We start from the raw sequence: 25,028 nt of genomic DNA, 5'->3' as shown, positions 1-25,028 counted from the left end.
GCTGGGACTACAGGTATGTGTCATCACGCCCACCTAATTTTTGTATTTTTAGTAGAGACAGGGTTTCACCATGTTGGCCTGGGTGATCTCCAACTCCTGACCTCAAGTGATCCACCCGTGCTGGCCTCCCAATTGCTGGGATTACAGGCGTGAGCTACCGCGCCTGGCCAAATTCTATTAACTTTTAGGTTAAATTTTAGAATTAATGTTGTAATGTGCTGTCTTCTTAGTTAAAAATCTTATCAACTGAAAAGTATCTTAATCATCTGTAGTATGGGACTGCAAATGGAAACTGTTATTTGGATTTCTCTTTAGGAAGAAATACCCCATTGGCAATTTCAATTTACTATTTCTACTTAAATTATTTGAATTTAAACATCTCGTTAACTAGAAAATATGTTTGTTGGTTATGATAGTGTCACTTCAAGCAGGTTAGATAGGAAACAGTTATTGGAAGATGCCAAATTCATTTCAGAACCAAATTCAAGTATAGTGATGACTCTACTTTTTGCGAAACAATTTACCAGGTTTCTGTTTGTTTTTTAATTCCTAGGTTGTAGAAGTTCAACTAAAGCAAACATGAAATGTGTGATGGACTTTTAAGAGCTTCCTTTGTATGACAGTCTGTACATAGTGTGTTAAGTTCTCAAGAATCTTTCCTTAAAAACTTGGAAGTTCTTTTGTGCAACTGTGTTTTGAATAAACCCATGTCAGTTAAAAACAAACCAAACAACAGAACTTCCATAGGCTTTCTTTTTGTATGTAACAACTTGTTTTAAAAGACCTATTAGCGCCTTCTATATATTTGGTATGCAGTTTGTTTGGAAGATTATAGGTGTGAATTGTGTATTTGGGTTGTTTTGTCATTTCAGTTGTTTGCATGTTTTCAGGCTTTCCTTTGAAACCTATCCACAGTTATATATTGCTCATTCATTCATGCCCCTAGACCTTTCTGAAGTTGTCTCTTGCTAGAACTCCCTTTTTGCCTCCCATTCTAGACCATTCCACTTCTCTCTTGGGGAAATACCTTATTTTCATGAGTTCTTATATACCAGCTCTTCCTGGAATGTGTATTGCCACCCCTAGGGCTCGGGTTGCTCTTCTCTAATAGTACTTAGAGTAGTAGTTTGTCACCTTTTACTCCAGTTACTTGTTTCCATTTTGGTCTTCCGTTGGTCTGAGCTTCCCAGCATTCTTTTAAACCTTGCATGCATCCTACCAAAGATTCCAATATCACCGCTGGCTATCTGCACACCTCACTTCAAGTTGTCTTTGAAAGAGGGCTTGGGCTAGCTCATGTCTTTCACAGCTGATAGCACAGGGTAGAATCTTGGTCTAGTTTATTCTAGCTCATTCTTGCTGGTTTTCCTGATTTTTTTTCCACCTGAGGAAAACCTTAACTGTTCTAACACTTTGGAGGTGTGGCAGTACCTCCTGTTTCTACTTCTTTTTACAGTTTTAACTATTTTTCTATTCCCTGTGGCTGAAAAAGTGATTGCGTATATAAATTTGGTGGCTAGACCGTGTGCCATGGCTTGTGGCCAAGGTGGGTGGATTGCTTGAGCTCAGGAGTTCGAGACAGGCCTGGAAATCTCATCTGTATTAAAAAAAAAAAAGAAGAAGAAATTTGATGGCTGTGGTTTTGTTTAGCCCTCTTTTTCTTGCTTTACTGGTTTCTTAATGTTTTTCTCTTTTACTTCAATAAGGAATGGGAAAAGAAAATATACCATTTTATTGTTTCTTGATGATGACTTTTAGTGTATTCAGCAATACTGAGCACAGTGGCTCATGCTTTGGGAGGCCAAGGTTGGAGGAACGTTTGAAGCCAGGAGTTTAAGACCAGCCTGGGCAACAGTGAGACACCTCCCAACCTCTGTCTCTACAAAAAATAAAAATAAATTAGGTGGATGTGGTGGGGCACACTTATAATTCTAGCTACTGGGGAGGCTGAGGTGGGATGACCACTTGAGCCCAGGAGGTGGAGGTTATAGTGAGCTTTGATTGTGCTACTGCACTCCAGCCTTGGTGGACAGTGGGACCCTGTCTTTAAAAAAAAATTTAAACAAAATGCTATCTGAAACAAATTTTAGAGAAGAATCTTTTTTTTATACTGTGTATTATCACTTAAAAAGTTGGTTTTTTATTACTGTATATAGTATAATACAAATAGAAAGTTTTGATATGAATTTACCCTTTTAAAGGTCAGTGTATAAGTAAATTGGCCTGAGAGTCAGGCAACTGGAGTTCTAATTCTAATCCTTAGACGCTTGAGCATAGATGAATTTCCTTTGCGTCTTACTTTTTGTGTTAAATGTGAGTAATGGCTTTCTCTTGCTATAATTCTGGGGTTATTAGGGTTAAAGAGAGACACATGTTAGAAGTCTTTGTACATTGTTGTTACTTTGTGCGCTGTGGCTTAATTTTGTCTTTGTTATTGGGGGAAATCTCTGAATGAGTCAAGTTTACACTAATGTCAATTTGGAGGTGTAAAAAATAAAGTGGGACTTAAAAAATATTCAAACATTAATTGAATGCCTGCTTACCTAAGACTATTACTTGACATTGACTTATCAATGTGTGTCTAATGAAATCCTTAAGAATGGAATTAGGCAGCTGGGCCTTAGGGAAACCAGTATTTCAGAAACTATCACCTGTTGTCTCTACTGTCTTTGTGTCTGCTGTCTCTCTCTTTCTCTCTAAAGACTGCTTTCTAATTTGACTGTATTAAATACAGCCATTATAATGCCAAACTTAGGTTTTACAATCTAGGTACCCAAAGAGTCTTGGGAGGAGACTCTCATTGGTCCATCATAGGTTGTTTGTTGAGTCTTGAATCCTGGTTAACTTGTGGCAGGTGTTGTGACTATCTGGAAGGGTGTTAGGTATTATGTTGCGGCGTTCATAGGAGTCTGTGGGAACGTAGGGGGGAGAGAGAGGAGGCAAACATGGTTGTCTAATGTAAGTACCCACTTGCAGAGGCATCTAACGAAATGTCTAAGTTTGCAAAGTGCCATGGGGCTCTTCAGAGTTGTAATTATGCAGAAGTATGGAGAACTTTAAGGCAAGAAGATTTTGTAAAACTTGAATAGATAATTATCTTTATTTATTTAGTGACGGAGTCTCACTCTGTCGCCCAGGCTGGAGTGCAGTGGCACGATCTCAGCTGACTGCAACCTCCGCCTCCTGGTTCAAGCGATTCTCCTGCCTCAGCCTCCGGTGTAACTGGGATTACAGGTGCATGCCACCACACCTGGCTAATTTTTGTATTTTTAGTAGAGACGAGGTTTCACCACATTGGCCAGGCTGGTCTCCAACTCCTGACCTCAAATAATCCTCCCGCCTTGGCCTCCCAAAGTGCTGGGATTACAGGCGTGAGCCACTGCACCTGGCCCCTTATTTATTTTTTAGTTGTCTTGTTATATTGGTTGCTGAGAGAAGTGTTTTAAAATCCACTTTGGATTTGGTATTTTTTAGTTTTTTAATATGTAATATTAGGCCTTGTATATAAATGAAGTGTATATAAATTGAGAATTGCAGTGTCACTGGATTAAACCCTTTTTCACTATGGAGGTACTCTTTTTATCTCTAGTAATGCCTTTTAATGCCTTAAAAGACTTTTTAAGAGTAGTTTTAGGCTCACATAGCAAAAATCAGCTGAAGGTACAGAGATTTCCTGTACACTCCTCTACCCCTCAACATGCATAGCCTTTTCCTGTGATCAACATCCCCCACCGAAGTGGTACATTTGTTACAGTCAGTGAACCTACATTGACATGTTATTACCCAGAGTCCCTAGTTTACATTAGGATTTATTCTTTTTGCATCTTCTATCAAATTTGTAATGACATACAGCTACCGTTGTAGTATTATAAACTGTAATTTTTACCACCCTAAAAGTTTTTATTACTTTTAAAAACAAGAGTCTTATTGTAAAGTCTTTTTTAGATACACCAGCTTTGCCTAGTGTTTGTATGGTATTTTTCATCTTCTTTCATTCTGTATTCTTGTTTCTTAGATTATCTCTTGTAGTTAGAGTATTTTAAAAGCCTAGTCTGATAATCTTAACTAGAGATGGAGTTTTACTTCATTTTATTTTCTGATTTGTTGCCTTCATAATAGTTTATTATTATTATTTTATTATTTTTGAGACGGAGTCTCGCTCTGTCACCCAGGGTGGAGTGCAGTGGCGCCATCTCAGCTCACTGCAACCTTCACCTCCCAGGTTCAAGCGATTCTCCTGCCTCAGCCTCCCGACCATGCCCAGCTAATTTTTGTATTTTTAGTAGAAACGGGGTTTCACCATGTTGGCCAGGCTGGTCCCGAACTCCTGACCTCAGGTGATCCACCTGCCTCAGCCTCTCAAAGTGCTGGGATTACAGGTGTGAGCCACCACGCCTGGCTGAGTTTATTATTTTTAATAGATGATTCTAGTCTCTGCCTGCCTGTTTTACAAAGTAAAACAGTATATTTAACAAGGTCTTTTTGTGGAAAATACAACGACCTTAAAATGATAACTCCATTTACCAAGTTCCTGTTGGCCTTAAGATACTGTCATTTGAATAAATTTTTTTGAATCTTACTCTATAGTATAATATAGAGTTAATATTCATTTACATTTAGCTGTAAAGGTGACAACCTTTACTTTTTCCTGGGCCACTTCTTTTCTGCTGGTGGAAAAACTTTTAATCTGACCAAAACTTCATTCATAGGAGATAATTTCACTTGGTGTAGAATGTTTTATTTTATTATTTTATTATTATTTTTTTAGAGATGGTGTCTCACTCTGTTGCCCAGGCTGGTATGAAGTGGTGCTATCATGGTCACTGTAGTCTCAAAATTCTGGGCTCAAGCGATCCTCCTGCACAGCTCTACATGTGGCTAGTTTATTTTGTTTTTGAATTATGACATGTCTGGGTTTAGATGTCTTTTATTTATCCTGTTTGAGCTCAGTGAGGTCCCTCGCATCTGTGGATTCATATCATTTACTGGTTCTAGAAAATTCTCGGCCCCTAAATGTTTAGATATGTCTCTCACATTTCTTCACTCTTCTACTTCTGGAATTTTTATTAAACTTATATATGAATTTCTCACTTTATTCTCTGCATATCTTATTTTTAATCTTTTGTTCTTTCTGTGATATATTTTATATAATTCCTTCTGTCTTCCACTTTGCTGTCTTTGTCTAATAGGCCGCCACACCTATTTTGTTTTTGACTTAGGACATGTCTGGGTTTAGATGTCTTTTATTTATCCTGTTTGAGCTCAGTTAGGTCCCTTGCATCTGTGGATTCATATCATTTACTGGTTCTAGAAAATTCTCAGCCACTAAATGTTTAGATATGTCTCACATTTCTTCACTCTTCTACTTCTGGAATTTTTATTTAAACTTATATATGAATTTCTCACTTTATTCTCTGCATGTCTTATTTTTAATCTTTTGTTCTTTCTGTATATATTTTATATGATTCCTTCTGTCTTCCACTTTGCTGTCTTTGTCTAATAGGCAGCCAGACCTGTCTGAGCTTTATTATTTTATTTTTCATGTTAGAAATTCTGTTTGGTTGTTTTCCAAATCTATGTAACATTTAATAGTTTTTCTGTTTCATTTATCTTTTTCATGTTTGTCCTTTATGCATCTACACATTGTGAGCATTTTAAGATCTGATAATTCTCCTATATGAAATGTTTTGTGTCTTTTTGCAGGTTTTTATTCATGGTGCCTTGTTTACTTGAGTGTTATGTATATTCTGTTCATTGTCCTTAGATTATGTGTAGCATTTTCCGAGGCCTAAAGGTGCCTTTCTCTAAAGGTTTACTTTGCTCTTGTCAAGTATTTAGATGCACTAAGAGCTTGCTACCCAAAGTATGGTTCTCAGACTGGCAGAGAAGTTTTTTTAGGAAACATGGCACCTCAAGTTCTATCCCTGTATTTTAACAAGAATGTGAATTTTAACAAGATCCATAGGTAATTCTTAGGCACGTTAAATACTGAGCATCGCTGCGTTAAGTGATCAGTAGGATTTGAAGTTCCTTGGCTTAAAGTTTCTTGGATCATTCACCTGATTCGAAATATGCCTACACATCTTGGCCACACATGTATAATTTCTCAGGTATAGATTTTCTTTTCCCCTTCCTTCTCTTCTCTCCTGCTGTCTCCCCTGTCTTGCTTGCTTTTTTAGCAACAAGGCAGCTTTCCCAGCAGTCGGTTTGGGATGGGGTTCAGGAATATTTCTGGTCATCTTCATCATGAAAGTGTATCCCATAGTTTTTTTTCCCTTATTTCATGAGTTGAGAGTTGATAAAGGCCTTTAAAAACAATATTAAATTGTGTAATCCTTACACAGGGGCCATGCTATTCTTCTCCGTATAGTTCCACTTTTAGTGTGTGTGCTGCCAAAGTGATCACGATAAAGACTTTTTTTAAAAAGCTTGAAATGATATTAGATTCTTGAGTATTTTGGGTTTGGAAAGTCGGCGGGGGGTGCAGTTAGCTTCAAACACAAATAATCAGCATCATTAGTTATTAGGGAAATACGTATTAGAACAATAATAAGATACTACTACACACCCAGCAGAATAACGAAAAAAAAATTTTTTTTTTGAGCCAGAGTCTCACTCCGTCACCCAGGCTGGAGTGCAGTGGTGCCATCTCAGCTCGCTGCAGCCTCCACCCCTCAGGTTCAAGTGCTTCTCTTGCCTCACCCTCCCGAGTAGCTGGGATTACGGTTATGCATCACCAATCTGGCCACTTTTTGTATTTTTAGCAGAGATGGGGTTTCACTATGTTGGCCAGGCTGGTCTCGAACTCCTGACCTCAGTCTGCCTGCCTTGGCCTCCCAAAGTGCTGGGATTACAGGCATGAGCCACCGCACCTGGCCTAGAATAATCAAAATTTAAAAGACTGGCAACACCAATTGTTGGTGAGGATATGGAGCAACTGGGACTTCTATACTTGTTAGTAAGTGTGTAAAATAGTACAGTTACTTTGGAAAAAAAGATCTGGAGTTTCCTTTAAAAGTTAATTATAGGCCGGGTGAGGTGGCTCACTCCTATAATCCCAATACTTTGAGAGGCTGAGGTGGGCGGATTGCTTGAGTCCAGGAGTTTGGGACCAGCCCGGGTAACATATCAAGATCCTGTCTCTACTCACCTCCATCTCCCCACAAGGAAAGCCAGGCATGGCGGCACACACCTATACTCACAGCTACTCAGGAGGGTGAAGCAGGAGGATTGCTTGAGCCCAGAAATTAAAGGTTGCAGTGAACTGTGATTGCACCACTGTACTCCAGCCTGGGTAACAGAGTGAGACTCTCTCTCTACCAAAAAAAAAAAAAAAAGAAGTTAATCATAATCTTTCTTATGATGATCTAGTGATTCTACTCTTAGTTAATTCTGCTCAAAAGAGATGAAAGCATGTATCCATGGAAAGACTTGTAGAAAAATCTAGCAGCTTTAAACTTAACGGGCAAAACTTAGTCCATCAACAGAAAAATGGGTAATCAAAATGTTCGTATTCATACAGTAGAATATTCAGCAATAAGAAAGTAAAAATATTGATAAAACTCAGCAACATAGATGAATCTCAGGCTATTATTATGCTGAGTCAAAGAAGCCTTACACAAAAGAGTACATACTATGTTTCCACTTATATAAAATTCTACAATAGGCAAGACAATGGTAAAAAAAAAAAAATTAGAACAGTAGTTGCAGAGTTGGGAGGTGAAGTGCAGGGACTGATTGGGGAGGAGCGTGAGGAAAGTTTCTTGGGTGATAGACTGTATATCCTGGTAAGGATTTGGGTTACACAGGTGTGTGTGTTTGTCACAACTCATTGAATTTTACACTTAACACTTGGGCATTTCGTTGTTGAAAATTTAACTGAAAACATGAAGCAAAATTTGAAAACTGTTTTATGATACATAAAGTATAATGGTGCCTGCAGCTTACTTTGAAATACATCAAAAAATAGGATGGATAGTTGGCAGACACAGGGGTACGTAAATGAGGATATGGATACATATGTAATAAAACATATGTAAAACTTTTCATTGTAGAAGCTAGATGGGACTTACAGGTATTGAGCAATTCTCAACTTTTTTGTATTTTGAGAAATTTTATAATCTGCATGCAGGGGAAAGGTAGTGAGAAGTAAAAGAAGAATCAAAATGGAAAGTTCAGGAAGATAATTCAATTTGTGTAACTAGCCTGTTTTACAAATGTTGTTCAATTTATGTTTATGCCCATTTGAAGACGAGTGGTAGCTGTAGTCTTACTGATTTGAATGTGAATATGGCTTTTTATTTTTTATTTTTATTTTTTCGAGGCAGGGTCTCACTCTGTCACCCAGGCTGGAGTGCAGTGGTGCGATCTCAGCCCACTGCAGTCTCCGTCTCCTGGGCTCAAGCGATCCTCCCACCTCAGCCCCGAAAGTCGCTGGGACTAGAGATGCGCACTACCATGCCCGGCTAATTTTTGTATTTTTTGTGGAGAAGGGGTTTCGCCATGCTGCCCAGGCTGGTCTCAAACTCCGCTCAAGCAGTTTGCCCACTTTGGCCTCCCAAAGTGCTGGGATTACAAGTGTGAGCCACCGTGCCTGACCTAATTTTTTTTGTATTTTGTCACATTATTCTCAAATGGGTGACAATGTCTTTACCTCTGAAAGGCATAATGATTTCTTTGACAGATGAGAAAACTCAGGCTTAGTTATGAAATTTTTCCAAGATAACATGACTTAAAATGGTAGAGCCAGGGTTTGAACAGACTCAAGACATAGGTACTTTTTACTACTTCTCTCTCTGCTCCACTGTTGACATTTAGGTGTATTTTTGCAGACTTTTTTCCTACACATCTATAAACAAATACATACCTTTCCTTCCCCCTGCTTCTTTCTTATGCTTTGAGTCTCAGCTTAAAATGTCTCTTCAGAGAGCTGTTACCTGATGATTCAACCCAAAGTAGCTTTTTCCTTCCTCCTTCCCATTATCCTCTACTCCTTCCTATTTTTCTCCTATTTCACTTTTCATGGGACTTACCACAATGTGCATATAGTTTGTTTATTTTCTCTTTCCAATTGAGGTGAGCTCCATTGTAGCAAACAGTATTGACACCTGTCAAATAGGCCTTCAAATATTTGCTGAAGGAATGAATTAACAATGTTCTGTCTATGAATGTCAGTGCAGTATATACAGATTTACCCCTTTGCTTTTGAGGACCTCTAAATATGCCATAGTATTGATACAGTATACTTATTAACTGTTCCTTTGCTGAGAACATTCGGATCATCTCCATTTTTCCACAGTGACGTACTGCAGTGAGCATCGTGATTACATCCTTGCTTACTTGTGCAAGTATTTCTTTAGGTTAGATTCCTAGAAGTTTCTAAGGATATCAGTGGCAGTTTTTAATTGTGGGAGTTGGGAGAGTCATGTAAAAATTACAAAGGAATAGAAGATGATACGTAATGATACCAAAACAATAGTGTAAATCTGTGTCACAGTTGTCAAACCTAGCTGATACTAGAAAAATAGTTATTTTGCTTTTTTTCCTTTTTACTTTCTTTTGGTGTTTTTGTTTTGTTTTGTTTTGACGCAGGGTCTCCCTCTGTCACCCAGGTTGGAGCACAGTGGCACAATCATGGCTTGCTGCAGCCTTGACTTCCTGGGCTCAAGCAGTCCTCCCACCTCACCACCTTAGCCTCCGGAGTAGCTGGGCCTAGATGTGCATGTCACCACACCCGGCTATTTTAATTTTATTTTTTATTTTTGAGACAGTTTCGCTCTGTCGCCCAGGTTAGAGTACGGTGGCATGATCTCAGCTTACTGCAGACTTCACTTCCCAGGCTCAAGCAGTCCTCCCACCTCAGCTTGCTGAGTAGCTGGGGCCACAGATGTGCACCACCACCACGCCAGGCTAAATTTTTTTTTTTTTTTTTTGGTAGAGAGGGGGTTTCACCATGTTGCCTAGGCTGGTCTCAAACTCCTGAGATCAAGTGATCCTACCGCTTCAGCCTCCAAAAGTGCTGGCATTACAGGTGTCAGCCACTGCGCCCAGCCCCAGCTAATTTTTAAATATTTTGTAGAGATGGGGTCTCCTTATATTGCCCAGACTGGTCTTGAACTCCTGGGCTCAAGCCACCTTCTTGTGCCTTGGCCTCCCATAGTGCTGGGATTATAGGCATGAGACATTGCACCCAGCCTATTATTCTAAGAATGGTTTGATTTTCCCATACCCCCATTCTGATAGGGTCCAGGAATCTGTATTACAGAAATTTACGTTTGGGAAATACAGCTCTGAATTTTGTCTTGGCTCCTGGTTTGTACGTATTCTGGCTCAATATAGAGGCAGTCTTTGGCATCTACTTATTTTTGGTAAAAATGCTAAATGTAGAAATGTGGGGCATTAGTCTATGGAGTATGGCATTTAAAATTTTTTTTTAACTTTTGAAAAATATTCGAGACATTCTAAATGAATTTAGGTATAATTACTCTGAAATGCATGATCTTAAACAAAAATTTGACACTGTTATTCACCAGGTGTTAAAGTTACAGTCTGTATTTTCTCCCCGACTTTGAGTTACATTTTAATGCTTCCTTTCCCCCTAGCTTAACTATAATCTTAATAATTTTTGTTTCTGACAGTTCCCCAACTGTCAGAACAATAGGTTGTAGCTCTATTGATGACAGGCTACATACTTGTTTGGAAAAGATTATAACACAAATCCATGGTTATCACAACGTTAAAATATTTTTTATTGCAAGTCAGGAATAGACGTCCTAATCTGAACTATGTTAAAGAGTTAACCTCTGTAGGCTGGGTGTGGTGGCTCACACCTGTAATCCCAGCACCTTGGGAGGCCGAGGCAGGCGGATCACCTGAGGTCAGGAGTTCCAGACCAGCCTGGCCAACATGGTGAAGCCCCATCTCTACTAAAAATACAAAAATTAGCCGGGTGTGGTGGTGCGTGCCTGTAGTCCCAGCTGCTGAGGAGGCTGAGGCAGGAGAATTGCTTGAACCCGGGAGGCGGAGGTTGCAGTGAGCCTAGACTGCGCCATTGCACTCCAGCCTGGGCGACAGAACAAGACTCCATCTCAAAAAAAAAAAAAAAGAGTTAACTTCTGTGATGTCATTATTATGGTGGAGTTCACAATAGTGACAAGAATATATATTGAAGAGAATATTTTTGAAAATATTGCCTTACTATGTGTGTCTTAATGCTGGAAAGGTCATTTACCAAATATAAAATTGTTTTTGTCCATAGGGAGCACTTTGCTGTAATCTACAGGGTACCTTGTACTGTGAATAACTCTTATTCTTAGCCAGGAGGTTTCTGTCTGTCGCTTAAGGGAGAGAAGCATTTACAAATCATTCTCTCTCTGCTCCCTCAGCAGCTCCTCATTTTTCATAATCACCTAATGAGTCCCTAATAAATGGTATTATTATATCTTTATAAGGAAGAACTTTTAAAGTACCCCATTGAAGAAAAACTGAAATAAACATTAGGTTGGAGTCTTAAAAAATTTGGAACTGAATCCGATTTTAGAGGCTATCTAGTCTGATACCCTTAAGAGGAAGTAACTAGAAAGGCTATTGATAAGCTGACCTACTATCCCCATTCACTGGCTAATGATGGTAGCCAACAGGATTGTAGACCTGTTAAAATTGGGTCTGTGCACCATTTTTGGCATGTGGACTAAAAGTTGCTGTCTGTGTGCTTTTGAGACCTGAAGAATATCCTCTGTTACATAAATGCAGTTAGTATTCTAATGGATTATACAAGCCATCTGAGCTAAGACAGGATTTATATTGGGGAATGAGTGGCTCTGTATTTTAGAAATAGCTTAGCAATAGCTATTCAGGATAATTGATCATCTTACAGTGTTCTACAAAATAGATTTTTGCTCTATTTTGGACCTCCTTGTGAAGGGTTACCTCCTTTCTTCTTTGCTTTTCTCACACCTGTTAATCACAGATTCAACAAGTTAGGCACGTACTTCCTTACTTGGAGTTGTCATCTTCTCATGCCTCAGAGATTGATATGCTCTTCTGATCCAAAGCTTATGCTCTTAATTTTTTTCCCCCTGCGGGATCCTGTTAGTAGACTGTCCTTTATTCCCAACCTTTTCTTTCAGTAATTCTTTTCTTTACCTAAATACATACGCTCAAAATTTATTTTTTTAAAAACGACCAACAGGGAGATTACATATATCCATGCAAACGCAGCCTTTGTCTCTCTGCCTTCCCTTCCCTCCTGGCTATTGTCTCTTCTCTTTATAAAGTCTAGCACTTCCAGAAGAGAGTTGGTATTTATTATCTTACCTTATACCCTCTCCTTCCCCACCATTTCTAGAAATAGCTCTCAACATTTTCTTTTTTTTTTTTTTTTTGGAGGCAAAGTCTCGCTCTGTCCCCCAGGCTGGAGAGCAGTGGCGCAATCTTGGCTCGCTGCAACCTCTGCATCCTGGGCTCAAGCAGTCCTTCCACCTCAGCCTCCTGAGCAGCTGGGACTACAGGCGCGCTACCACGCCCTCGCTAATTTTTGTATTTTGTGTAGAGATGGGGTTTTGCCATGTTGCCCAGGCTGCTCTCGCCATTTTCTAAATCTGATGGACATTGTTGAGTTTTTTGAACTCTGCCTATCTGTCTTCCTCTTGGTGTCTGCCAACACCACTATCCTGATTTATTTTCCCAGTGCTTGTGGTAAGTTCTTGATTTTCCTTGACTGGATTCTTTTTTTTTATGTTTTCCTTAGATTTTAGCATTTCCCAATATTTCATCCTGGGCGTATTCCTCTCTTTATGCTGTGTGTTTTTCATAGAGAAAATAGAATCTTATTGATTACCTTGGTTTCTCTTACCTCCTGCATGTCAGTGTAATTTCTCCCATCTGTATATCCAGTTGCCTACATAATTCTCAATCTCTACTTCCATTTGCTTATTGAAACTCTTTACCTGGATACCTACATGATGAGTCAGGTTTTATATGATTAACACTAAATGTACTCTTTCTGCTGATGTGTATCATTTGATAATGCTGCTACAATCATTTTGTATAATTTTCTAAAGTTAAAAGCATGACTTTTAGAACTATAGAATGTAAATAGCAAAGATACTGTTTGACTAGTTAATAAGGACAGGAAGCTGTTGTAGTAAAGCTAGTTTAAAGAGCATTTGGGGAACTGGGTATTTATAGGCAATTTAATAAAGAATTTTAGAATGAGATTACTGATAACCTACAGGCAACAAACTGCAATCTTTGGGGTTGTCTTTTCTTCTGTACATAAACTGTATTTCTCCAGACTTAAATCTACAGGTTAACATGTAACTTTAATGTCTGAACCCCTGATTAATAGTAAATATAATAGCAAAATTAAAATATGATGCTCTTGCAGAAAATTAAATAATTCCTAGGTAAGCCTCTGATGTAGCATTTCCTAGGACATTGAAAGGATGTGCAGTCATCTTCTTTATATGTTTTAGATAACTTTTCTTAACCTTTGTCACCAGTGTAAGAAATTTGAGTCATTTTAGGGTTTGTATTTGTCTGAAGTCTGAGAACCACAGTCTTAGACTATTCTTTCTCACTGTGTAAATCCTGTCATCAAAATGTTTCTTGACCCGGTCTTCATTTTGCCTTCTTCCATTGTTAACAGATCCTCATCTACCCTTAGATCTGTTTGGTAGCTTTCTACTTGATCTGCCTCCTTATCTGTAGGTCTTAAATGTAAAACTTTTTGTTTCTGGCCCTTCATGATAGAGTTTAGGCTTATTTTCAGGCTCAAGGAACCACTCCACATCCCTGCATTATAATTTATTCTCTCATTCCTCCATGTCTTTCCTCACTGCTCTAGCATTTCAAGGAACATCAGCAGAAGTGACTGGTCATCCTCAACCTGTGAAGGCAAAGTTAGCCACCTTTTTCTTCTTTGTTTAGAGTAGTACATTTGATCTTGCTTCTCAAATCAATTTAGCATATTTTATAATTATTCACTTAATGATTGGCCAGCTAAGCTGATTTACCAAATGGCAAAGGATCAGAATTTTCTTTCTATCCACCATAATCCTTTAAGCTTGGGATGTCATGGCTTTCTAGTATTTTGATTTTTTTTAAGGTAAATACATAATTATTTTTCCTTGTTTGCTCAGTCAAACTTGTATTTGAGTGCTGACCCTGTCCCCTATTAGCTTTGTAGCCTTAAGGTTATTTTAATTTACTGTGTGTCATGATTTCTTTTTAAGAAGGTTATTTGCACTACCAGTTTTGTAAAGTTGGTGTGAAAATTAAATGATTTAAAGCACATTGCCTGGTACATGCTAAGCACAGAATACACATAACCCATACTTTACTGTTCAACTTAAATCTTGTATTTTTTCCATTAAATATTGTTTTCTAGTGTTATAAAAATACAATTTGAAAATACTAGTTTGGCCGGGCACAGTGGCTCATGCCTGTAATCCCAGCACTTTGGGAGGCCAAGGAGGGTGGATCACTTGAGGTCAAGAGTTTGAGAACAGCCTGGACAATGTGGTGAAACCCTGTCTGTACTAAAAATACAAAAATTAGCCATGCATGGTGTTGCACGACTGTAGTCCCAGCTACCCGGGAGGCTGAGGTGAGGCAGAAGAATCGCTTGAACCTGGGAGGCGGAGGTTGCAGTGAACCAAGATCGCGCCATTGCACTCCAGCCTGGGTGTCCAGTGAGATCCCGTCTCAAAAAAAAGAAAAAAATCCTATTTTTACATGTTGTATAATATCCCATTATCACATTCAAATGGTTTTGATGCCCATAAATTGCATTCAGTGCCTAACAGACCCTAACGTAGCCCTTTCTCTTGCACTCAATGGCCCTTACTCTCCTAATTTCTCTATAGAACTTTTCTGATTAACTGGAAAAAAAGGCAGTAAATTTCTGTTGCCCTTAATTCAGACGTGAACTAATAAACTGCATTGTGCTGTTCTATATCAGTTACAGCTATTTCAGGTTTGACATATGGCTACTTAAGAGTTTGACATTTGACTTACGAATATACCATACAAAACTGCTGATTTTGTATTGCTTCCTTCCTAAATCAAAGTAAAATAATAAACTGTCCCAGTGGTTTTGTAGAAAGTTTTTGTTCTTTTTCCCCTTCAATTCCTTTCTGGCACATGATGGACCTGATGATTTCCCCCATTTTTCTTTAAGATTGTACTTAATAAGTACTCATTAAATGGCAGCTATCATGTTCAGGTAAGATTCTGTGAGAGCCTTATATGCAGTTCTCTAATACTTAAATCCCAAAGTATAATATTGTCTCTAATTAAATGGAGAAACAAACTGAGATGAAGGTAAGTACTTGTAGGTCTTACCAAGCAGCAGAGGCAGAATTTGAGCCTAGGTGGGCGATACAGAGCAGTAAGCTCCTTGTGAGGAGGGATTGTCTTGTCATTGTTTCTCAGCACCTCTCAATCTCAGCACCTCTCAGTGCTTTTGGGGAATCTTAAGGGTTATTCATTCCCACTTTAAAGATAGGCTTATTTGAAGTCCTTGCTGTTTTTAGGTAGGCAAGAATGACTTCTTTTATACACAAGGGTGATTTCTGTTTTGTTTTATTGTAGTGGTTTAATATATGCTGCCCCTTACCACACTTGGTTCTGGGACCTAGTCATTTCCTTCTTTATCTGGTGTGTGTAGTTCAGAACTGGAGCTCCAGATGTCCGTTCTTGCTTGCAGTCTGCAGGTCTGGATGCCATTACTTGTTTCATGCAGGGTACTAATTTTGTAACATTTCAGTTTCTTTATTTGTAAAATAGGACTAATGGGCAATGGTTTATATGACTCCTTGTCACATTTAAATTTTACAAAATGAGTAAAGTACCTTGCAAATTGTGTTTATTACTGTAATTTACCTCCAAGTTAATGATCTGAAGCTAAACCAAGCCTTTTTGGAGGACCAAATCTAAATAAGTCCGTAAGAAATTAGGGGGGTACATACTGGACAAATGAGATTTACTTCTAAAAGCTTACTATGCAGACATCGCTTTGCTTAAAGATAGGCATACGTTCTGAGAAATTTATTGTTAGTTTTGTCCTTGTGTGAAGATTGTGGAATGTACTTACACAAACCTAGATAGTATAGCCTACTACACACCTAGGCTGTCTGGTATAGCCTGTTGCTCCTACACTGCAAACCTGCTGCAAACATAGCAACATGTTTGTAACATACCTGTTCCTCTACCAAATACTGTAGGTGGTTGTAACAAAATGGTAAATATTTGTGTGTCTAAAAATATCCAAACATAGAAAAATCACAGTAAATATGTGGTATTATATAATCTTAAGGCACCACTGTTGTATTTCTGGTCAGTTGTTGAACAGAATGTCACTAGTGCAATATGTGGCTGTATTTTTTGTTTGTTTGTTTTTTTGAGACGGTCTCCTTGTGTTACCCAGACTGGAGTGCAGTAGTGTTATCACGGCCTGCCACAGCCTCGTCCTCCCAGGCTTAAGTAATCTTCCACCTCAGCCTTCTGAGTTGCTGGGACCACAGGTGTGCACCGTCCTGCCTGGCTAATTTTTAAGTTTCTTACAGAGACAAGGTTTCTGTACCTGTGTTGCCTGGGCTGGCCTCAAACTTCTGGGATCAAGTGATTGTTTTGCCTTAGCCTCCCAGCAGCAGAGACTACAGGCATCCACCACCGTGCCTGGCTTTATTTTTTTGCAGGTGATTTCTTTCAGTGTTCTGAAAGTTCTGTACCAGAGGAAGGATTGAATTTTTAAAAACTGTTTTGGGTTTTTTTTAGCCTTTCTTTGTGTGTGTATGATATTAAGAATTTAGAAGAAAAATTAATTTCCGGCCAGGCACAGGCAGTGGTCCACGCCTGTAATTGCAGTACTTTGGGAGGCCGAGGTGGGCGGATCACTTGAGGTCATGAGTTCAAGACCAGCCTGGCCAACAAGATGAAGCTCCATCTCTACTAAAAATACAAAAATTAGCTGGGTATGGTGGTAGGCATCTGTAATCCCAGCTACTCTGGAGGCCAAGGCAGGAGAATCGCTTGAGCCCAGGAGGTGGAGGTTGCAGTGAGCGGAGATCGTGCCACTGCACTCCAGCCAGGGCAACAGAGCAAGGCTCTGTCTCAAAAAAAAAAAAAAAAAAAAAAAAAAAAGGAAAAATTGCAAAATGTTTTTAGTTTAAGTTTTCCTTTAAGGACTATTCTTGATACATATTTTAGGAATGAATTTTTAAATGTAAATATAAAACAACAACATACAGGTTTTTGGGTTTTTTTTTTAAATGGACTCACTATTAGTCGGGCTGGAGTGCAGTGGTGCAATCTTGGCTCACTGCAACCTCTGCCCCCCGAGTTCAAGCGATTCTCCTGCCTCAGCCTCCCAAGTAGCTGGGATTACAGGTGCGCACTACCACACCTGGCTAATTTTTGTATTTATAGTACAAATGGAGTTTCACCGTGTTGGCCAGGCTGGTCTCGAACTCATGACCTCACGTGAGCCACCGCGCCCAGCCAATTGTTTTTGTTTTTGTTTCTCTATGTGGTATTTGCGTGTAGAGTTAAATACATTTTCACATAAAATGAAAAGTCATTTAACTTAAACAGTGAATAAGTTGGTTGTATACTCAGTGATTAAAGTTGTCGTGAATTTGTTTTCAACCTTGAAGACATCCATTAGCCTTTTTGTTTTTCCTGTTAAAGTCATACATGTTCTCTATTTTATTTCAGTACCTTAGGACTGAATATCAAAGGTTTTATGTGAAAAATCTTGATTAGTTTTACGGAAATGAAGGTATGGCCATGGTTAGAAAAGACTAGTGTATTTCAGGATTTGATAGGGATATTAAATTGGGTTTATAATTCCAGTTTCACACTAGGAGTTAATCTGTTAAGATGGAATCTTCGAGTTCATATTCACTACCGGCTATGAAAACATAACTTTTAGCAGTGTAATAGTGTAATTCCCACTTGTGTTTTAAAAATTAAGTAATAGCATATGGTAGACATAAGTAATTGGTCAAGTCAGTACAGAATATTCTATAAGGAAAACATTCTGTAATTCATTGCGTAGAGAAAACTTTTGGCCTCTGGGTTCTTAGCTGAAGCCAAAGAGGCATTAAACTTTTTTCGAAGTTGAGGTGGTGATACCTATGAAGGGTGTAGAACTGCTCAGTACCAGGATTCAGAAGACTGGTTCTTCAACAGATTACTTGGAACTTTCTTCATTTGCATTTGTCTGCAAAGTATAAGGGGTTGAACTTGATCATCTCCGAGGATCCCTTCCAGCCCTCTGGTTTTATTGATACCTGGCAGAGGGAGAGATCCTGTATCCATCATATGTTAATCTTTTATTTACTTTCAGGAAATTAAAGTTCACATGTTTTACAAAGCCTGGCCTCTTTTTAAAAAGATGAATTTATGCTTTAACAGCAGGGAGTAATTTGATAAACAGCTTTGTTCTTACCTGCTATTCTTCCTCTTATATCTCAAGAATTATCGACAAATAGGCTGTTGGCTGATAATGGTGCTAGTTGACCAGCACTGAAGATGTTGGGGAGCATTGTTAAGGTTACCTAGGTGACTCTAGGTCAAAACAACTAGCCTGACTTAGTTTCATTTGAATGACTTAACACTCCATGACATACAGTAGGCGTTTAATAGCAGAAGGTGGGCAGGTGACAACTACTAACCTTGTTTATAATACTATTCTTTGCCTTTTAAAGTGAGAGCAGCAGTATCATCCTATTCTCTTGTATCCGTCCTTGCTGTTTGGGTCCAGGTGAAATGGCATTGAGATGATTGAAGTAGAGAAATTTCTAACATGAATTTTGAAAAAGACTGGCCTTTTATTCTTTGATGTGCTGAACTTCTTGGTGTATCGCAGTATACCCAGGAAAGCTCTTTTAAACTATGTCTCCAATTTTTGTGCCCAAAGAATGAGGATCTGAGGTTAGGGGACAGGCATTCATATTTTGACAAAGCTTCCCAGGTGATTGAGATGTTTACCCTTAATTAAAAACATTTCACTTTTGAAAGTATTGTGCCAAAAATTAAGACTCATATAGACAGTGATTTTTATGGTGAAGCCTTTCCCAATATATTAGATTTTATTTTACCACAAGTATTTTTATTCTTTTGAATAAATGTTTATAGTAATAATAATACTTAACATGTACTGAGCACTTGCTATATGATTGGCACTGTATTGAGTAGTTTACATGGATTTATCATTTGATCTTCACAACTACCATGTGAGTTCTTTATCCTCATTTGATAGATTGAAGCACAGGGAAGTATGTATGCACACACTCATATATGCAAGATTATGTACAACTTGTTAGTGTTAGAGTCCAGAATTGAACTTGGGCAGAGACAGTTTGACTCGAGAGCTCTGTACTTAAAGCTGTTATGCTAGAGCAGCCTGTTTAATTCCTTATAAATTGACAATCAGTCTCAATGACAACAAAAATGATTTCTTCCATTCTAAACTCTGGATCCCCCAGTCCTTTCTCAAAGGTAGTCATTATTAACGAAGTATGTTTCATGCATCTTTCCATGAATTTTTAACGTGGACAGTATACAGAAATTTATATACAAGTCTTCTTGGTATACATACACACAAATGAGAGTTTCATATCTTTCCATATCAGTACGCGTAAGTTTAACCTTTTCTTCTCTCTCCCTGCCTCTCTTTTAATGTTTAATTGTATTTATTTTTTTCTTTCTAAAACTGACTATCCTTAAATTAGTAATTTGAACTTTCTAATTAAAGTTTATTATATTAATTTGGACATATGTGATAGAAACAGTCTTTTTCTACTGAATTGTATCAACAATATAACCCAAAAGAAAACTACTTTCTTATTACAGTATAAGGAATCTCTAAAACAAAATCCAGTACAGTAATAGATTTAATTATGATTAATTTGCATTCTCTTTGGCACCAGTTTCTATAATGTCATATGTTCATTCTCTTTCCCAGTAAATAGAAGTAACGAAAGAACTCCACTTGGTATTTGACTGCAGGCTTACAAAAAATAGTGCAAGATTTTATTTGTGCATGTCGTAATTCCATGATTGTTATGTTGGCTTGTTTTACCAGTTAAACTAATTTTCTGAGTTTCGATATTTTATCTGCACAATCATTTCTTATAGAAAGTTCAGTTTGGTTAAGAACTGTTTTGAGCTAAATTTGAGCTAAAAATACTTTCGCAATTTCTTGTTGCTGACAACTCTGTTGAGGTAGGTAACGTACTGGTTTTAAAGAAGAGTAAATTAAAGATAGAGATTATTTTGTCCAAGGTCACGGCCAGCAGAGCTGCTGTTGAAAATCCAGAATATCTGAGACCATTGCTCAATTTACTCTATTTGAGCTGTTTTCTCCTCATCTTTTCAGTAAGATACTATAGTTTTACAATTTTGTTTGTTTTGTTTAGTTTTGAGGTGGAGTCTCACTCTGTTGCCCAGGCTGGAATCCAGTGGCATGATCTAGGCTCACTGCAACCCCTGCCTCCCGGGTTCGAGCGATTCTCCTGCCTCAGCCTCCCAAGTTGCTGGGTTTACAAATGTGCGCCACCACACCTGGCTAATTTTTGTATTTTCAGTAGAGACATGGTTTCACCATATTGACCAGGCTGGTGTCGAACTCCTGACCTCAGATGATCCACCCACCTCAGCCTCCCAAAATCCTGGGATTACAGGTGTGAGCCACTCCACCCGGCCACGATTTTGTTTGTATTTATTTTTTCATTTGTTATTCACAACAATACTGTGAAGAAGACATGACATACATTGTTAATTCTGTGTCTAAGGAATCCTAGGCTTAGAGGCTGTGATTTGTACAAAGGCAAACTTCTTTAACACCTATTCCGTCACAAGACTTGAGCCATCATCTTTTGACTTGAGGTGTAGTGCCTGTTTAGGCACAATACTAGAATGGGGAAACGAAGACATATTTCTACCTGTGCTCTGTTTTCTTTGAATTGAGAATTTTCTGGCTATTCCATGAAATCTAAGTTAATTTTATATACTGAGTCCTGGACCACATGGCTTGAATATGTTACATGTACCCTGACATTTTGTTAACACGTTGATCAATCAGACTTCACAGTTCAGTGAGACATTGCAGCATGGGTGAAGGCTGTAAAATCAGATAGTTTGCAGAAAATTTCCACGTCACCATAAGTTCCCCTCATTTCTTTTCCATATTGTATTTTGTACATCTGATAAATTTTGTTTATTTTTTTTTCTTTTAGTGAATGGTAGTGTCTAGAAAGGGTATGTCCCTTCAAGAGAGAGGTGCCAATGTCCAACCGGCCTAATAACAATCCAGGGGGGTCACTGCGACGTTCACAGAGGAACACTGCCGGGGCCCAACCACAAGACGACTCAATAGGAGGAAGGTATGTATTTCATGGTAATTTGAAAAGGAATTGGGAATAAAAGAAAAAATATTTTTAAACCTCCTTGCGAGGTCCAAAACTTGAATGGTTCATTGCATATGGGTAATTTTTCCTGATTTGTGAGCCAAGTACTTAAAAGCAAACTGGAATCCAAAGCAGTTCCTAAATTTTTCCCCAGATATGCTAGACTCAAAGAAGTAGTTCATAGCCACTGACATGATCAGACACCTCATTTAGCATGTGGTGTGTCATGTTTTGTTTGCCCTTTCTCTTCGCTTCGTTAAATGTATGTTACAACACATCTTTCACCATTCGTGGTCTTTTTCCTTATGTGTTGACTTAATGATACTTTATGGAAAAGAGGCCTCATTTGTTTTAAGAACTTGAGTTTTAATACTCAGCTTTTGAGCTTTTGTCCTCATCATGCCTTTTGACAGCATAGATATTAACAGGGTAGTGAGGCACTCTGACTTTGTTAGCGAACGAGTTGTCTTATGTTTTTAGTGTTCTGGTGTTTCTTTTTAGTTGGAGTAGTTACATATGAAGTAGTGTGAAGAATCAGATCAGATGTGTTTTCTTGAATGTAATACTCCAAGTCAGATTTAGCCAAGGACTGTCACTTCATGTAAAAAATACTCAGAACTCTTCTTGCAAGGCCTAGTTCTCTAATTTTGGGACTAACATTGATTACGTTTAGCTTGTAATAGATAATTGTTAAATTATTTTGTTTTTGAGAGTCTCATCGCTCTGTTACCCAGGCTGGAGTGCAGTGGCACTATTTCAGCTCACTGCAGCCTCTGCCTCTGAGGCTTAAAAATCCTTCCACCTCAGTCCCCCAAGTAGCTGGGATTACAGGTGTGCACCACCGCACCCAGCTAATGTTTTTTGAGACACAGAGACAAGATTTTGCCACGGTGGCCAAGCTGGTCTCAAACTCCTGACCCCAAGCGATTCACCCGCCTCGGCCTCCCAAAGTGCTGGGATTATAGGTGTGAGTCACTGCGCTCAGCCGCTGAATTCTAATAGGATTATCTCATACAGCAGTTTGCCGCCATAACCATGAATGCATATTATCTAGTAAAGTATTTAAAAATTTTTTAGGCCGGGCGCGGTGGCTCACGCCTGTAATCCCAGCACTTTGGGAGGCCAAGGTGGGCGGATCACGAGGTCAGGAGATCGAGACCATCCTGGCTAACACGGTGAAACCCCGTCTCTACTAAAAATACAAAAAAATTTAGCTGGGCGTGGTGGTGGGCGCCTGTAGTCCCAGGTACTCGGGAGGCTGAGGCAGGAGAATGGCGTGAACCCGGGAGGCGGAGCTTGCAGTGAGTGGGATCACGCCACTGCACTCCAGCCTGGGCGACAGACAGAGCGAGACTCCGTCTCAAAAAAAAAAAAAATTTTTTTTTTGATGTCAAATGTAAAGAATAAAAGCACATCATGGTGATGTCAGACTATTTAGTGGTTAAGCATAGGGACTTTGGACTAGGGCAGCTTTGCGTGTGATTTCTTTTTCTTTTTCTTTTCTTTTCTTTTTTTTTTTTTTAAAACAGTTGCTGTCGCCCAGGCTGGAGTGCAGCGGCATGATCTTGGCTCACTGCAACCTCCACCTCCCGGGTTCAAGCGATTCTCCTGCCTCAGCCTCCCAAGTAGCTGGGATTTCAGGCACGCACCATCACACCTGGCTAATTTCTGTATTTTTAGTAGAGATGGTGTTTCACCATGTTGGTCAGGCTGATCTCGAACTCCTGACCTCAAGTGATCCATTGGCCTTGGCCTCAGAGTGCTCGGATTATAGGTGTTAGCCACCGCGCCCAGCCTTTGTGTGTGATTTCTGCCTCTGCCATTAAATAGCTATGTGTCTTTTGTTAAGAGTTTCAGGAAACCTCAGTTTCTTAGTCCACAGAATGGGATAGCTATTTCATAGGATTATTGGTAAACTTCAGTATTTTAGCATGTTAAGCTCTTATCACTTATACTTAGTATATAGAGCTCTGTTCTGAAAATGTTTGCTCTTTTACATTCAGGTTATTCTTTGGAGCAGCCACACTCAACTTCATGTGACTGATTTTAAAATATTATTCCTCCTGTAATAAAAGTGTTACATGTTCATTTTAGATTATTTTGAATATATAGAAAACTAAAAAGAAAAACATAATTCCACACTTATAACGTGTGCTGTTGACATTGGTTACTATTGACATTTCTTCTGTCTTTTAAAAAACTGCATGTAGATGTACATATATGTATGTATGTGCATATAAGTAACTTGTACCTTTAGAACAACTGCGGTTTTATGCATATTAATCCTCAGGTTGCATTGGGACTCTTGCATGTGAACTGACAATCATTGTGGGCTATCAACAGCGCATTGCTTCTAAAATCCACAGTGTTTCAGCATGGTCATTTTTTCTATATATCAGTGTTATGTAGATTAAAAAATTTTTTTTAATTTATTTTTTGAGACAGAGTCTTACTCTGTCACTCAGGCCGGAGTGCAGTGCTGTGATCTCTGCTCACTGCAGCCTCTGCCCTCCGGGTTCAAGTGATTCTCCTGCCTCAGCCTCCCAAGTAGTAGCTGGGATTACAGGCGTCTGCCACCTTGCCCGGCTAATTTTTGTATTTTTAGTAGAGACGAGGTTTCACCATCTTGGCCAGGCTGGTCTTGAACTCCTGATCCAACCGCCTTGGCCTCCCAAAGTGCTGGGATTACAGGCATGAGCCACAGCGCCCAGCCTAAAAAATTTTGTAAATTGTATTATGTTTTTATTTTATTTTTAGAGACAGAATCTAACTCTATTGTCCTGGCTGTAGTGCAGTGATGGAATCATAGCTCACTGCATCGCGAGTAGTTGAGACGACAGGCGCCTGCCAGTATGCCCAGCTGTGTATTTAACTTGATGCAAAAGTAATTGTGATTTTTGCAGTTTTTTTTTAATAGCAAAAATCACAATTACTTTTGCACCAACCTAGTATCATGTATTTTAAAAAAATGAGTAAGGCCGAGCATGGTGGCTCATGACTATAATCTCAGTACTTGAGGTGGCTGAGGTGGGATGATCACTTGTGGCCAGGAGTTCAAGACCAGCCTGGGCAACATAGCAATACACATCATGTGTCATCACAAGACACATGTAGAAGTTTTCTGTTCCTACAAAAAATAAATTAGCTGCGCACAGTGGAACACACTGATATTTCTAGCTACATAGGAGGCTGAGGTGGGAGGATCGCTTGAGCCTAGGAGTTCAAGGTTTCAGTGAACTATGACTGGGCACGCCAGTGCATTCCAGCCTGGGCGACAGAGAAAGACCCTGTCTCAAAAAATAAATAAATAATAAACAAAGTAGTGGGACATAAATGGAAGTGGTTAATACTAGCGATTAAGATGTGTTGGTTTAAGTAGCTCAAAGTTGTTAACAGAGATGGAACTCGATTAGATTTGTAGAATGACAAATCTTGTTGTAGTTCATGTAGTTTAAGCCAGTCAATAATATGCTCAGTTGTGAAGAGTGTGATCAGGACATAGAAATTTAGAGCTTTAGCCAAAACATCTTATTAGTTTTAAGAATGCAAATGAGATGAGAAGATGCTGGCTCTTCTAAATATCATTTTGCCGTCTTGGCTTGATTCTTTTGC

General features: G+C 38.9%; 1 protein-coding gene and 1 non-coding gene across 51 annotated transcripts in view; one reads left to right on the top strand and one right to left on the bottom strand.

Annotated features, from left to right (window-relative positions):
• The window catches only part of TRIP12 (thyroid hormone receptor interactor 12), a 158,943-nt gene that overhangs the window by 22,402 nt on the left and 111,513 nt on the right, over positions 1–25,028 (top strand). For all 50 annotated transcript variants that reach the window (XM_054679470.2, XM_054679476.2, XM_054679472.2 and 47 more), the window contains one exon: positions 21,246–21,392. In XM_054679470.2, coding sequence (XP_054535445.1) covers positions 21,295–21,392 — 98 coding nt within the window. In that variant the 5' untranslated portion in view covers positions 21,246–21,294. The remainder of the gene's footprint in view (positions 1–21,245; positions 21,393–25,028) is intronic.
• Positions 6,299–6,406, bottom strand: LOC112208447 (U6 spliceosomal RNA). Its single transcript, XR_002942932.1, has one exon. It is a non-coding gene; the product is annotated as a U6 spliceosomal RNA (small nuclear RNA).

The sequence above is a fragment of the Pan troglodytes genome, chromosome 13, assembly GCF_028858775.2.
Source record: "Pan troglodytes isolate AG18354 chromosome 13, NHGRI_mPanTro3-v2.0_pri, whole genome shotgun sequence".
Lineage (NCBI taxonomy): Eukaryota > Metazoa > Chordata > Mammalia > Primates > Hominidae > Pan > Pan troglodytes.
Note: the sequence above shows the minus strand (reverse complement) of the source record. Positions and strands in the feature narration are given on the sequence as shown.